The sequence below is a fragment of the Colobus angolensis genome, unplaced genomic scaffold (assembly GCF_000951035.1).
Source record: "Colobus angolensis palliatus isolate OR3802 unplaced genomic scaffold, Cang.pa_1.0 Scaffold282, whole genome shotgun sequence".
NCBI lineage: Eukaryota > Metazoa > Chordata > Mammalia > Primates > Cercopithecidae > Colobus > Colobus angolensis.
The window spans coordinates 392,491-408,734 of record NW_012116066.1 but is presented as its reverse complement, the minus strand read 5'-3'; the positions used below and the strand labels follow the sequence as shown (position 1 = coordinate 408,734).

Sequence of the window (16,244 nt, the reverse complement as noted above, 5' to 3'; positions counted from 1 at the left end):
ATGGCCTTGTGTATTTCTCCTGGCTCAGACAAGTTTTCTTTTTTATCTCTTTTTCAGAGATGAGGCCTCACTCTGTTGCCCATGTGGGGGAACAATGGCATGATCATAGCTCACTGTGACCTTGAACTCGTGGGCTCAAGTGATTCTCCTGCCTCAGCCTTCTGAGTATCTGGGACTACAGGCGCACACCACCACGCCTGGCTAATTTTTTATTTTTTTGTAGAGACAGGGTTTCTTTATGTTACCCCAGGCTTGTCCTGAACTTTTGGGCTCAAGTGATCCTCCTACCTTGGCCCCACAAAGTGTTGGGATTACAGGTAAAAGCCACCACGCTTGACCTAAATTTATTCATGCAATAACACCTATTCTCAGCCGGGCTCGATGGCTCACGTCTGTAATCCCAGCACTTTGGGAGGCCGAGGCGTGAGGATCATGAGGTCAGGAGATTGAGACCATCCTGGCTAACGCGGTAAAACTCCCTCTCTACTAAAAAAAAAAAAAAAAAAATTAGCCGGGCGGGGTGGCAGGCGCCTGTAGTCCCAGCTACTCAGGAGGCCGAGGCAGGAGAATGGCGTGAACCTGGGAGGCCCAGCTTGCAGTGAGGCGAGATCACGCCACTGCACTCCAGCCTGGGGGACAGTGCAAGACTCCCACTCAAAAATAAATAAAATAAAATAAAATAAAATAAAAGAATACTAATTCTTCCTTTCTCACAGATAACCTCTATTTTCAGTTTGCTGATTACCTTTCCAGACCTTTTTCTATGCATCTACACACATAAATAGAGAGACATGTTTGTGGTTTTATTGGAGGGAGTGGGGCAGATTTACACACATGGAATCATGATCATTCTGCAACTTCTTTTTTTCACTTAACAACATATCCTGGAGATCTAGCCATATGAGTATATATCGATCTACCTCATTCTATTAAACTGCTAAACACAATTCCACGGTATGGTAATTCCACAGTTTATTTAATTGCTCTGTTGGTAGAAATTTAGACTGTTTAAGTTGTTTTTTATTCCATAACCAAAGCTGCAGTGAACATGCTTTCTGTATGCTTCTCAGGAGCATGCGCAGCTGCTTCTCTAGGCTGCATGCATACTTAAAGGTGGAACTGCTAGGTCATAAATTATTCACATCTAAAATTTTAATAGATACTGCCAAGTTTGCCCTCCAAAAAGTCTGTATCAATTTTCAGTCCCATCAACATGAATGAAATTACCTCGTGTTAGTGGATATTATACCATCTTTTTGTTTTTGCAGATCTGATGGATAAAAAATATTTCATTGTTTCATTTTGCATTTCTCTAATTACTGGGGAAGTTGAATGACTATCATTTCCTATGTTGATTGTACATTAGTGTTTCCCCTTCTGTAAACTATCTGTTTATTTCTTATTGAATTGTAGAAGCTCTTTTTCCATTTTAGAAGAATTCTTTGTCTATTATTTAGGCTGCAAATATCTTCTCCCCATCTGTAGCTTGTTTTTACTTTTGTTTATGGTATCTTTCAATATAAAAGGGTTTTTTATTTTAATGAATTTAAATCCATTAGTCTTTTCTTCTATGACTTTTGAATTTTGTGTCATGATTGGAAAAGCCTTCTCTACCCCCAAAGTTATAAAAATATTCTCTGATGTTTTCTCCTTGTATTTTTAGAAATCTGTTTTTAGTCCAATGGGAATCTATTTTTGTGAATGGTGTTTGTGTGAGAGGGTCTTGTTTTATTTTTTTCCTAAATAGATGGCCTATTTTCCCAGCATCATCTCTTGAATAGTCCATTCTTCCCCTGCTGACTTACATATGCTAAATTTCCATATGAGCAGGAATCTGGTCTTAGACTGACTTTTCTGTTCCATTGCTCTTTTAGCTATTCTGATGCCTTTACATCCTTACTTCCCATTCACTCAGCAATCACAGTAATCTGGCTTCTACCCACAGTTCTCCTCGAACTATTATTCTGAAATGTATTACTGACCTTCATATCACCAAACCCAATGAATATTTTTTAGTTCCGGTCTTCCTGGATACCACGTATCATTCCCTCCCATATGCTACGTGATTTAGCTGTCCCTTGATTCTTCGATCAATAAAAATCATGATCATAATATCTTCAGTTTATGAGGCAGTAACTCTGTGCCAGGTGTTTGAGCATTTCATATTCCACACACGTCAAATGTGCTTCACCACAACTCTCTGAGGTAGGTGTTATTATTATTACCATCATCATCATCCCCATTTTACAGATGAGAAAACTGAGGCATAGAAAATGTAAGTACCTTGTTCAAGATCCCTGGGCTAAAAAGACAGCAAGACGAAATTTGAAGCCAGGTCTGAGACCAAAGCCTAGGTTCCTAAGCACTCCCCTCTCCAGCCTGTCCTTCTCAGTCTCTCCCTTAAATCCCCTTTTCTCCAGCCTCCTTTTTTATTTTAATTTTTCGAGATGGAGTCTCACTCTGTCGTCTAGGCTGGAGAGACACGGCATGATCTCAGTTCACTGCAACCTCCGCCTTCCAGGTTCAAGCAATTCTTGTGCCTCAGCCTCCTGAGTAGCTGGGATTACAGGCACACACCACCATGCCCGGCTAATTTTTTGTATTTCTAGTAGAGATGGGGGTTTCACCATGTTGGCCAGGCTGGTCTTGAACTCCTGGCCTCAAGTGATCCATCCACCCACCTCGGCCTTCCAAAGTGCTGGAATTACAGGCTTAAGCCACTGTGCCCTGCCTCCAGCATCAATTAAATTGTAGCTTTCCGCAGCATCCGGGCTTAGTCATTCCTCTTCCCAGTTTATGCATGTGCCCTTGTAAAGCAGGATATTCTCATGCCCTGTTTCAATGCAGTTTCACTGACATAGCTATGCTAACATGGCCCTAACGGCATGAAGAAAACATTGCTTTTTATTATACATCCCTGGAGCTTACTCCACCCCTGCTCCTCAGTGCAATTTCAAAGAGGCTTTTCATTTCTACTTATTTGATTTATTATAAGTATGTATCACATTTACAATCAGGAAGAAACAATAGGGATATCTTAAAAAAATAACGGAAGGAGATTTGCCTCTGAGGGGCAGTATCTGTTCAGTCCTCCCAAGCCATTATTATCAAGGCATTGTCCAATGTTAGATATGTTGAATGTATGTAACTGAAAGAATTGTAAGAAATGTAATTGAAGTTTCTGAGCCACGTGCAGCTGAGATTAAGCACTCATATTGTGGCCCAAATATCCTTTCTCCAAAGTTTAATTTATTCTCAACCAAACAAGATTAGCACAATAAGCACGCCTATAAAAAGCAGAGGTGGCGGGGCACAGTGGCTCATGCCTGTAATCCCAGCAATTTAGGAGGCTGAGGCTGGGGAGGGGATCACTTGAGGTCAGGAGTTAGAGACCAGCCTGGCCAACAAGGTGAAACCCGGTCTCTACTAAGAATACAGAAAAATTAGCAGGGTGTGGTGGTGTGCAACTGAGTCCAGCTACTCTCAGGAGGCTGAGGCAGGAGAATCACTTGAACCCCGGAGGTGGAGATTGTAGTGAGCTGAGATTGTGCCACTGCACTCCAGCCTGGGTGACAGAGTGCAACTCCAGCTCAAAAAAAAAAAAAAAAAAAGCAGAGATGTCTTTTTTTTCTAGATTTTCAAATGCAAAACAGAACTCAGTTCCATTATTAAGAAGCTACATATATTTATTCATTATAAGGAAGTGAGTGTGGCTGTTGTAGTAGCTTTAAGGGGGAAATAAAAGAATTTGACATAAAGTTCATCTAAGAAGCAAGAGAATCCTGAAAAGATGAGAAGACCCTCTGCTTTAAATGATGAATGGCCCTTTCTGAGATGAGCACATGTGATAACCATGTGACTTCCGGTTAAATGCAGATGGTACCTGACCCACCCCTTATCACGTCCCCATCTCTGAGCCTCACCTAGTCTTCACTCACACACATTCTCAACCCCCCACATCTTTTTGTTTTGTTTTGAGACAGAGTCTTGCTCTGCTGCCCAGCCTGGAGTACAGTGGTGCAATCTCAGTTCACTGCAACCTCTGCTTCCCGGGTTCAAGTGATTCTCCTGCCTCAGCCACCCGAGTAGCTGGAATTACAGGCACCCGCCACCACACCCAGCTGATTTTTGTATTTTTAGTAGAGATGGGGTTTCATGATGTTGGCCAGGCTGGTCTCGCACTCCTGACTTCAAGGGATCTGCCCGCCTCAGCCCCCCAAAGTGCTGGGATTACAGGTGCAAGCCACCTTGCCTGGCACCCCAACATCTTTCCTGGACCCCTCCTACCTGTCTGCTTATTGCTGTTCAGTCCCTTTTCAGGATGTCTTTTCCTCCATCTATTGACTTAACATCCTGAGGTTTTTGTCTTTAGTCCAGTGTTCTTCTTACTTTACTCTGATCTCTGGGCGATTTTACATGTGTCCATGGTTGGAACATATCACCTCTATCTTGATAACCCCATCTGTATTTCTAGCCTCTTCTGATCTCCATCTCTGTGTGTTCAACTGCCTACTGCTGAAGGTCATTGCATATCTCAGCATTCCTCAGACAGATCAAACTTGACATGTCCAAAATAGAGCTGATTATTTTGAACCCTGGTTCTCTTATGGAACGCCATCACCAATGCCCACTCTACAAAGCCAGAAATTTGGGCCTCATTCTAGATTTTTCTTTTGACTTCACAACCTCACACCAAGTCTCTACCAAGTCTTGTTGATATTTACCTACTCAGTATTCAGCAGATCTGTCTCCTCTTCCCTATCTCAGCACCTATTTTACCTCTTGCCTCGATCATAAAATCTTCTGTGATCTGGCACCTGCTTACCTCTTCAGCTTCATCTCCCCCTATTTTTTCCCCAAGCTTACTCCAAATGCTAGCCCAGGGGCACAACCAGGTTTTTCCAGCCCTTATGCTTATGCAATTTGAAAGACTCTCTGAGGAAAATAATACAACGTTGTGATTGAACATTAGTTACAGAGCTTTGGAAGGGGCCTGTGCAATCTTCATTAGCTTCACAGTGACTCTGCCTCTGTCTAGCCAAAGAGAGCAAGCTGCACTTCCCTAGAACGTACCAGAATCCTGCACATCACTTTGCCTTTATACAGGCAGTTAATTCTGCCTGAGATGCCCCTCTCTCCCTTCCCTTGTCTGTCTGGCAAAACAGTTCGTCCTTCAAGAGTCAGCTCTGGAGGCACATCCTTTGTGAAGGCTTCCCTGACCTCCCTACGTAGAAATGACTGTTCTCGCCTTTGTGTTCTCGTCGTAACTTGTCGTTTATCTCTTTGTACCCTGTCCTTTACAGAACATCTTATACTCTATGGAAATTATTTGCTTAAAACCGGTTTTGCCTGTGAGTGCCTCAAGGGCAGAGACTAAGCCATTCCTTTTTAGATGGTCAGAACTCCACAGTACCTGGCGCAAGGTAGGGGCTCAATAAAAGTTTGCTGCATGGAATTGAGACCTGACCCATGTATATTAGAAAGACACCCTTCTTCTGGCAAAGTGAGTGGAGTGGAACAGTTGCTGTAGACAGGGACACTGGACGGGGCCAATGCTTGGGAGGTACCTGCTGCTGCCCACACCATTCTGGGAGGACAGGCTCGGGCCCGGTAACTGTGCTGTCTTCAAGACCCACAAGGTGAGTTCCTCTATGCGGCCCTCTACCAACCTCTCCACCTTTCTCACCCCACCGCCTTCTTTACCTGTCCTCTTTGTTGATCTGGTCCCCAAAGCCAACTGTGCTAACGATCGTGAGCTTTAGCCTCACGTTGCTCTCTTGGAGGTCATAGGTATTAGACTGGAGCTGGACGCCCGGCTGTGTGTGGGTGGCTGGCTCCCCTTCGAACTTGGTGTTGAACAGGGTGTCCATGAGGGTGGACTTGCCCAAACCTGTCTCTCCTGAAAAGCAAAAGGATAAATTATGGTCTGTTCACATAGTGACTATTCAGCCCTTACACATCATGTTTCAGATACACATGTGTTGACATGGGAAAATGAATATGATAAAACATAAAGCAAAAAGCAGATAGAAGCAGATGAACTGTATGATCTCAGTTAAACGAAAAAGACTGAAAGGAACTATACAGATGGATCAGTAGTAGTTATCTCAGATAGTAGAATTGAAGTAGTTTTCATTTTATTCTTCCAATTTTTTTCTGTCATTTGGAAATTTTACCTTGCGTATACACTGCTTTTTTTCTTTTTTTTTGAGATGGAGTCTTGCTCTGTCACCCAGGCTAGAGGGCAATGGTGCGATCATGGCTCACTGCAACCTCTACCTCCCGGGTTCAAGTGATTCTCCTGCCTCAGCCTCCTGAGTAGCTGGGATTACAGGCGTCCACCACAGTGCCTGGCTAATTTTTGTGTTTTTAGTAGAGATGGGGTTTCACCATCTTGGCCAGGCTAGTCTCAAGCTCCTGACCTTGTGATCCACCCGCCTCGGCCTCCCAAAGTGCTGGGATTACAAGCGTTAGCCACCGCACCTGGCCAAGTATACGTTGCTTTTATAGTCAGAAAAAGAAATTGTTATAGGCAGTGATGGAGAGGTATAGCTACGCCTAGAAAAAAAAGACTGGAAGGAAATACAATATACTCATCAATGGCTATCTCTGAGTGGTGACCTTATGTGTGGTTTTCATCCCTTTCTTTATGCTTTTCTATATTTCCCAAGTTTTCTAAATGGACTATGTATAGTTTTTGTCATAAAAATTAAAGGATTATTTTAAATTTTTTTAAAAGGACAGCGGTGGCCAGGCGTGGTGGCTCATGCCTGTAATCCCAGCACTTTGGAAGCCTGAAGCAGGCAGATCACTTGAGGTCAGGAGTTCAAGACCAGCCTGGCCAACATTGTGAAACCCTGTCTCTACCAAAAAAATATATTATACATACACAATTTAGCCAGGCATGGTGGCAGACCGCCTGTAAGCCCAGCTACTGAAAGGCTGAGGCAGGAAAATTACTTTAACCAGGGGAGGCGGAGATTGCAGTGAGCTGAGATCATGCCATTGCACTTCAGTCTGGGCAACAGAGTGAGACTCCATCTCAAAAAAAAAACAAATTAAACAGTGGTCCCTTGTCAAACAAATATCCTCTCATTCCAGTCCCCGCCTCTCCTCCCTGCCAAGCCTAAACAGCCTTCTGGGGATGCCCCAGATGTGCCTCCCAGTGGTGAAAACTGTGCAGGCTCCTGGCTTATCCTCCCATCCTGGTTGAATGGTTGAACTTTCGGTGAGACCATTTTTAACTAAGAGGGGTGGGGTGGGGAGACTTAGCAGGCCACAAAAATTCTTCTTCTTTTTTTCTTTTTCTTTTTTTTTTTTGATACAGTGTCTCGCTCTGTCGCCCAGGCTGAGTGCAGTGGCGCAATCTCAGCTCACTGCAGTCTCTGTCTCCCGGGTTTAAGTGATTCTCCTGCCTCTCAGCCTCCCAAGTAGCTGGGATTACAGGCGCCGGCCACCATGCCTGGCTAATGTTTGTATTTTTAGTCGAGATGAGGTTTCACCATGCTGGCTCGGCTGGTCTCAAGCTCCTGACCTCTGGTGACCCACCCGCCTCAGCCTCCCAAAGTGCTGGGATTACAGGCATGAGCCACCGCGCCTGGCCCTTATCCTTAAATTTTAAACAAACTAGCCATTTATTTGTTTAACTACTAGGCTGCAAGATACTAATAAATCAAACCATTGGAATTTTTAAAGTCTTGAACTTCACACTGGGGAAACAAGTAGGGGAAGGGCTGTGGCAGACTGGTGAAGGTTTTGGGAGCTTATTCCTGGGAGATCAAGGGATAGCAAGCCACTGTCGGGAGCCAACGAGACTTCAGGGAATGGGACATCACAAGAAGTCAGGAGTTGGTGACAAGGGAGCTAAACAGGAATCTGATATGAGGCCACAAACTGGGCTGGGCACTAAAACTGCTTATAATCTCTACAGATCCAGGCTGTATTTGACCCCTGAGCCCACCCCAAGTGACTCAGGAATAGCAGGAATTAAAGAGTCAGTAGAGAGGCGGGCACTACGAAGAGAGGATATCATTAATTACTCTGGCCTGCCCTTTGAAGACAAAGACTACCCTCCCATTTATTCTGCTATCATCATCCCTGTTTTTCTCTCTCCTCTCCCCAGCCCAGGGGGGATGTGAGCCCCGACTTCTCTTCACAGTCGGGACTGGGTTTGCATTGGGCAAATTGTGGCCTGCCAAATCCCACCTTGGGACCAAAAGCACACATCTGCAGGGTGGTTCAGGGCTAGGGTTAGAGCTACATGATGTAGAACTGAAAATGCTCCATCTTCCCTCCCCCTCTGGGTGTGTCTAGCCTGCTTCTTTTATCCCAAATAATGAGCTATGAATGCAGGAGGTGCCTTTTAAAATATCTGTGTATGATGAGAGTTTTCTGTGTGTGGACAGAGAGAAGGGAGAGAGAGAGAAGAGATAAGAGACAGGAGGGAGACAGGGAGAGGAAGGGAGAACAAGGAGAACATTCAATTCAGTCTGGCTACCCGGCCCCCCAGCCCAATTTCATAGCCAGGTCTGACTAACTTGGTAAATTGCCAGAATGTGGGGAAATGGTTCCTCACACAGATCATGTTTCAAACCAGGGTCTGCTATATCCATTAGCAGCAAAGACTCTTGAGGAAGAGGCCCCCTTTTTCCTCCCCTAAAGAAACAGGAAGTATTTGGGTCCCAAGAAGAATTTTATGAGGTGGGGCCTTTGCCATGGGAGGTGGCAGACTTGGCCAAGCAGTGGAATGTATCACACCCCACCTCACCCAAATTTGAAGTGCACCTTAACTGCAAATGGGGCCAGCACCTCAGAGGTGGGAACACAGTATGGCTCTCACATTCTAACTCCCCTCCCCTCTCAAGGGCACTGAGGTTTGAGCTACAGTTCGGCTCATCTTCTTGTGTGCCTGATGAGTTTTCCATGTACATCCTTACCCCCAACTCCCTCCCATGGAACAGAAGGGAGCTCATGGAACAGAATCATCCTTACCCCCAACTCCCAAACCCTTCTGTTTCATGAGCTCCCTGCTGAATGCCCTGTAGCTCCTAGGGAGTGGGGGGGTCCTGTTTCCCCAGCACCCAGAGTGGGTACCCTGACTCCCCAATCCTAAGGATTCTCAGACAGCAGGAGATGGGGCACCTTCCAGTACCCCTGGGAGTGCCTAACCCAAGGTTCACACAGAAGGCTTCAGGGGCAGCACCGCAGCGTGAGGGACCCACCCTGTTTGCACAGCTGGAGGAATGGGGGCCGGGCAGGGCAGGACAGGAAGCTGGGAGGAACAGCAGGAGAAATGACCACCCAAATGCCTGCTGGCACAAAAGGGCTGTGGAAATTAGATGCCAAATAACGAACGTCTGGAAGAAAAGAACACCCGGGTGTCTAGGGAATTGAGATACATGCAATAGTAGAGAGGGCAGAAAATCAAGCGAGCTCGAACTATGGCTATCGAGAGCTCCTGTTCCAGTTTTCCATCAGTGTGGAGCCTGGGGGTCGGGGAGGCTTTCTCTCAATGACTGGCACAGACCCAGCCTGAGCCGAGGATGCTGTCCCTCCCACAGCTGCCCTGGGCCCAGTACTGAGCGTGAGTGTGTTGTGAGGGGGAGGCACACATGACCTAACTGGGATGGGGTCAGCAGATTCCACGCCCCTGCAGGAAGGTGGGGACTTGGCAATTAGATTCCAGCAGGAAACCTGAGGAGTCCCGAGGGGTCAATTTCTCACTCCTCTTCCCCCAGCCCTCCCAGAGCTCCTCCAAGTGGATAGTAAGGTTTTTAATGGATGCTTCACCAGCCAAGAGGCTTTCATCTCACTTTGCTTAATGTAGATAGTATTCTAGAAACAACAGTTTTAAAAACATTTTTAAACATATATGAGTACTATGAAATATGTTTTTTTCAAACTATACTCTTGCGGGGCACGGTGGCTCAGGCCTGTAATCCCAGCACTTTGGGAAGTCGAGGCGGGTAGATCACCTGAGGTCAGGAGTTGGAGACCAGCCTGGCCAACATGGTGAAACCCCATCTCTACTAAAAACACAAAAATTAGCCGGGCATGGTGGCAGGCTCCTGTAATCCCAGCTACTCGGGAGGCTGAGGGTGGAGAATCGTTAGAACCCGGGAGGCAGAGGTTGCAGTGAGCCGAGATCTCACCACTACACTCCAGTCTGGGTGACAGAGCGAGACCCCGTCTAAGAAAGAAAGGAAAGACAGAGAGAGAGAGCGAGAGAGAGAGAGAGAGAGAGAGAGAAACAGAAAGAGAGAGAAAAAGAAAAGACTTCTAGCCAGCTTATTGCTAAGTTACTGTGTGACATGAACTGAGCTCTTTCCCCTCTCTGGGTCCCAGTCTCTTTTTCTATAAAATGAGAGGGTTGGTAATAACAGCTACTGTTTACAGTCACTGCTGTAAGTTTTTTACATATATTTTCTTATTTATTCCTCACAGCAAGCCTATGAGGTAGATGTTACTATTTGTCCTCAATTTTTAGATGGGTTAACCAAGCCACTTACTAGCTGTGTAAATTTGCACCAGTTCCTCAGCATCTCTGCACCTTACTTTCCTCATCTATAAAATGTGGAGGGGCCAGACACGGTGGCTTATGCCTGTAATCCCAGCACTTTGGGAGGTTGAAGCAGGAGGATCAGTTGAGGGCAGGAGTTCGAGACCAGCCTGACCAACATAGACCCTGTCTCTGTTTTACTTTTTATTTCCATAGGTTTTTGGGGGACAGGTGGTGTTTGGTTACATGAGTAAGTTATTTAGTGGTGATGTGTGAGATTTTGATGCACCCATCTCCTGAGCAGTATACACTGAACCCAATTTGTAGTCTTTTATTCTTTACCCCCTCCCACCCTTTCCCCCTGAGTCCCCAAAGTCCATTGTGTTATTCTTATGCCTTTGCATCCTCATAGCTTAGCTCCCACTTACGAGAACATACAATGTTTGGTTTTCCATTCCTGAGTTACTTCACTTAGAATAATAGATCTATTTTAGAAACTAGTAATAATAAAATGTGGAGGAAGTAACTAGTCCAAGGTCACAAACTAGTAAGTGGCAGAGCCAGCATTTGAATCCAGGCAGGCTGATGCCGGAGTCCATGCTTTTAACCAATGTGCTCTAGCGAGACGCATAGGTGTGATATGTTTGTTCATTCAGTCATTCAACGAGTATTTACGAAGCCTCTAATAGGAGCCAGGCACAGTTACAGGAGCTGCAGATACAGCAATGAACAAGACAGCCACAATCCCTGTTCTTGTGGACCTAAAGTCTCTTCCAGTTCTGAATGTTGAACCCAGAGAAATGTCTCTGAGTTTAACAGGGAGGTGCCTAAAAGGAAACACTCCAGGAACTCCAGTTGGCTAAGGAAGCCTATGGAAAGGGACAAGGTCATGCCTGGTTCTGTGACCTTGTCCCTTCTCCTTCCTGATCTTGCAGAGGCCTCACATGCAGTGGTGTGCTGGAGCCAGCTTGTCCGCTTCCTGCATCTCTTCCCAAGCCCACATGCAGTGATGTCATGTTGGTAGCTTAACAGCAGCCATGGCAGGAGTAATGACACCAAGGAAACGAGCAGATGCTTCAAACCACAACAGTTTTTCTCCTGAGATGGGCTGTGACGTTGACCAGCACACCACTGCTGGCGGCCTGTTTTAGACAACTGAGCAGCTGGCCTTTCCCAGAGATGAAGGTATGAAACAATTGATCCTTGGCCTTGATAGAATGCTAGCTGCCCTTTCCCTTCTCCTGCAGCAAGCCTCAATCCTGCTTCTCTTGTGTGACTGTTTTTTTCCATGTTCAACAGAGCCCAATTGAGCCTGGAATCCTGAGCAGCTTCAAAGTAAATATTATCATTATGACCCTTTGTGCTCCTCACAGCTATGACTGCTACTGGAGCATTTGGATGGATGAGTCTCTTTGGGGCTTGTTCCCAGGAGTGCAAAGTAACGGGTCCCAGAATATTTGTACTGTTGGCTCTGGTGGTTCCTCTGAGGCATTCTATACTGTATCTAGAATCAAGGGATCCTTGAAATTTCCAAAGCTAAGGGACTAGTATATGTGTTTTTATGGGGAGAAAGAGGAACCTCACCTCTATGGTAATTACGGTCAACCCTAGAGAATATATTGGAGAGGAATCATAATATGCTCACACTCATGTGCCTAGTCCTCTAAGAAGAATAATAGGCCAGGTGCAGTGGCTTATGCCTATAATCCCAGCACTTTGGGAGGTCAAGGTGGGTGGATCACTTGAGGTCAAGAGTTCGAGACCAGCCTGGTCAGCATGGTGAGACCCTGTCTCTACTAAAAATACAAAATAAAATAGCTGGGAATGGTGGTGCACACCTGTGATCCCAAGTACTATGGAGGCTGAGGCATGAGAATCACTTGAACCTGGGAGATGCAGGTTGCAGTGAGCAGAGATAGTGCCATTCCACTTCAGCCTGGGTGACAGAGTGAGACTCTGTCTCAAAAAAAAAAGAATAATAATTGTAGGTGCCGTTTATTGGTATCCTTACTATAAATTAGGTTCTGGATTATTAAAAATTCTCGACTGGGCACAGTGGCTCATGCCTATAATCCCAGCATTTTGGGAGGCCGAGGCAGGCAGATCACCTGAGGTTGGGAGTTTGAGACCAGCCTGATCAACATGGAGAAACCCCGTCTCTACTAAAAATACAAAATTAAACAATAGTGTGAAAAAACATCCTAGGTCTCTGTTAATAATTGAAGCTAGTGCTACCATAATTTTACACCAAAAATGCCCTATCAAGAAAAAGAAACGTCTGGGTACAGTGGCTCATGCCTGTAATTCCAGGACTTTGGGAGAGGCCAAGTAGGGAGGATTGCTTGAGCCCAGGAGTTTGGGATCAGCCTGGGCAACATAGTGAGACCTTGTTTCTACACAATAATTTTAATTTTAAAAAAATTAGCCAGGCATGGTGGCATGTGCCTGTAGTCCCAGCTACTCAGGAGGCTGAGGTGGGAGGATTGCTTGAGCCTGGGAGGTTGAGGCTGCAGTGAGCTGTGATCACGCCACAGCACTCCAGCCTGGGCAACAGAGTAAGACTGTGTCTCAAAAGAAAAGAAAAGAAAATACTTTGGGGAAATATATTCTATGCCCAAACAGCATCTTTTTATAACAGTCATTAAGGGAGTAAATGTACACAGGCAGTAGGCATGAACTACGGTCACAAAAAGCTCTGCAAGATAAAAGATCACCTTCAGCAGCTAAGCTATGGACCCTTTGCCTAGTCAGCGACTGGATCCAGCCTCATGGCTGGGCTGACATTGCAGCTTCAGAGCTACTCTAAGCTACTCATAACCTTGGCCCAAATTGTGGGTTCTCTGAGCAAGGACAGGGTGGTGAGCACAGCAAGAGGGCAGGATGCATGCATTGCAGGGTTTTTTGGAACAGGGATGAAATTAACCCAGTCGGAGCTGGCCTATCCAGTGGTTGCACCTGCGGGTCTAACACAGGTGCTACAGAGGCAGCCATTTCCTGAAACTTGACAAGTGGGGAGCAAAAGAGAGTCTGTGACTCCTTGAGGATGAGAGCATCTCCTTCCTACTCCTCCCCTCTTGGAGGGTTTGTGCTGGGCACTTGAGCAATTCCATCCCAGCAGGTACAAGTGGAAGCAGTTGTGGCTGTACAATGTCTAGGTGGAAACTAGAGGATGGGGGATTACTATTTCTCCCACCCACTTTGCCTTGAGCTTGGCTGCCTCTGGGCCCTAGGGGAGCCTGTGCTCCACATATCAAATTACCCTACACTTCCACCCTCAGAGATCCATTTCAATTCACATGGCCTCCTTCCTAAAGCTTTACTAGCTCACCCAATCGCACTGGTTGCAAGGTTGCTTAGAGTGGGTCTGTCATTTCTCTTCTCATCTCAACTTCAGTACAGGTCATATGGAGTTCTGGGAAGAATGCCAAGGGACTCTGATATGTTTGTGCTGAAATATTGTGGTAATCAAATATTAGGTGAAATAAGTTGGCCATCAGCCAAAGATTGGAGCTCTTGTTAGTTAAACAGAGATTTGGCAGTGCTAACATTGGATGTGACAGTCTTTGCACTTGATGTCGATTACTATGACTTCTAGTTATTTTACATTTTTCTCCAAATAGCACCTAATGATAACCATTAGTTAGACTTTCAGCATTTGAAGAATTAACAGCCTAGATCTGGACTCCAAGGCCCTCGATGTGTAATTCTGTGAAGCACATATTTTCTTTCCTTTCTTTTTTAATGTACTGCTTTGTTCGCTAATGCCTCCAGGTATATTTCTCTCCCTATGAACAAGGACATGCATAGTAGAAGTCACATCTTAAAAATTTTTAAGTTTGAGTATAAATCTGTTGATTGAAACTGAAGCACATATTTTCAGCTGATAGTTTCCAAAGTTGATGTGGGCCAGGCACGGTGGCTCACGCCTATAATCCCAGCACTTTGGTAGGTTGAGGCAAGTGGATCGCTTGAGCTTAGGAGTTCGAGACCAGCCTGGGCAACACAGTGAGACCTCACCTCATCTCTACAAAAAAACGAGCCCGGTCACATGCCTGTAATCCTAGCTACTTTGGAGGCTGAGGTGGGAGGAATGCTTGAGCCTGGGAGGTTGAGGCTGCAGTGAGCCTCTGCACTACAGCCTGGGTGGCACAAGGACACTTTGTCTCAAACAACAACAACAATAAAACCAAAGTTGGTGTGTGGGAGTGAGCCATTTAGCTAGGGAGTGAGCCTAGCTTGTGGGAACAACTGCCCATCATCTGTTGTTCTCCACTTGTCCTTGAATGTGTAGCAACTCTCTTACAAAAAGTGACCTGAAAAAGAATGCTGGGGATAGAGGAAAAAAAAAAAAAGATAAAGAGCCCAAGAAAATGAATGACCTTAGTGAGAAAACAGAATTTCTAGGCCGGGCGCGGTGACTCATGCCTGTAATCCCAGAAGTTTGGGAGGCCGAGGCGGGCGGATCACTTGAGGTTAGGAATTTGAGACCATCCTGGCCAACATGGTGAAACTCAGTCTCCACTAAAAGTACAGAAATTAGCTGGGCGTAGTGGCATGCACCTGTATTCCCAGCTATTCAGGAGGCTGAGGCAGGAGAATCACTTGAACCCGGGAGGTGGAGGTTGCAGTGAGTTGATATCACGCCACTGCACTCCAGTCCGGGTGACAGTGCAAGACTCTGTCTCAAAAAAAAAAAAAAAGAAAAAAAAAAAGAACCCCTGTAGCTTTGACCCACTTTTATTTATGGTTGACATGCTGAACTGAAGAAGCCTCCGGGCCTCCCAGACCTCCCCCTACTTCACACCCCACAGCCTCTCCCTAAGCCTTTATCCACCTACAATCCACATCCATCTAAAGGAATAATTGTTTTTTCTTTCCCTCCCTGTAAGGCCAAGAATGAACCTACACCTGAACAGAACCTTTCACAAGACAATGTACAAATTAATCTGTTCTCTGATCCACTCGTTCTCCATAATAATGCCCTCAACAGAATTCCCCTTCTTCCCCCTCCCATAACATATGCCAGGATGGTATGAAAGCTTCAGAACCACGGTACTTGGGTAATCACTGTGATTCTCCCCTTGTATACATGTCAAATAAATTTGAATGCCTTTTCTCCTATTAATCTGCCTCATGTCAGTGATTTTCAGTGAACCTTCAGAAGGCCCAGGGGAAACTTTCACCTTGGCCCCTACACAGTCCATTTGGCCGGTCAGGGAGAATGGGTAGAAGTCCCTTAGTTGCTGTCGCATAATTCATGGTATATTATTTCTCAAACTTGTAATATTTATACATACCTCTCACTATTTTTGGTCCTTTTTTTTTAATTAATGTAACTTTTTTTTTTTTAGACAGAATCAGTCTTGCTCTGTCGCCTGGGCTGGAGTGCAGTGGCCGGATCTCAGCTCACTGCAAGCTCCGCCTCCCGGGTTCACGCCATTCTCCTGCCTCAGCCTCCCGAGTAGCTGGGACTACAGGCGCCCGCCACCTCGCCCGGCTAGTTTTTCGTATTTTTTAGTAGAGACGGGGTTTCACCGTGTTAGCCAGGATGGTCTCGATCTCCTGACCTCGTGATCCGCCCGTCTCGGCCTCCCAAAGTGCTGGGATTACAGGCTTGAGCCACCGCGCCCGGCCAAAGATATTCTTAAAGAAGGAACTGTTATCCCTCCTATTTGTTTGATTGGTGCTCAGTGGTTTCCAAAGTGCTTTCATGTGCTCAAGAGATGTTGCTGGCAGCAGTTAAGAG

At 45.7% G+C, this 16,244-nt stretch overlaps 1 protein-coding gene across 4 annotated transcripts in view; it reads right to left on the bottom strand.

The window, feature by feature from the left end:
• SEPT6 (septin 6) overlaps positions 1-16,244 on the bottom strand; it is a 90,447-nt gene that overhangs the window by 52,826 nt on the left and 21,377 nt on the right. For all 4 annotated transcript variants that reach the window (XM_011948671.1, XM_011948675.1, XM_011948673.1 and 1 more), the window contains one exon: positions 5,704-5,899. In XM_011948671.1, the coding sequence (XP_011804061.1) occupies positions 5,704-5,899 (196 nt within the window). The remainder of the gene's footprint in view (positions 1-5,703; positions 5,900-16,244) is intronic.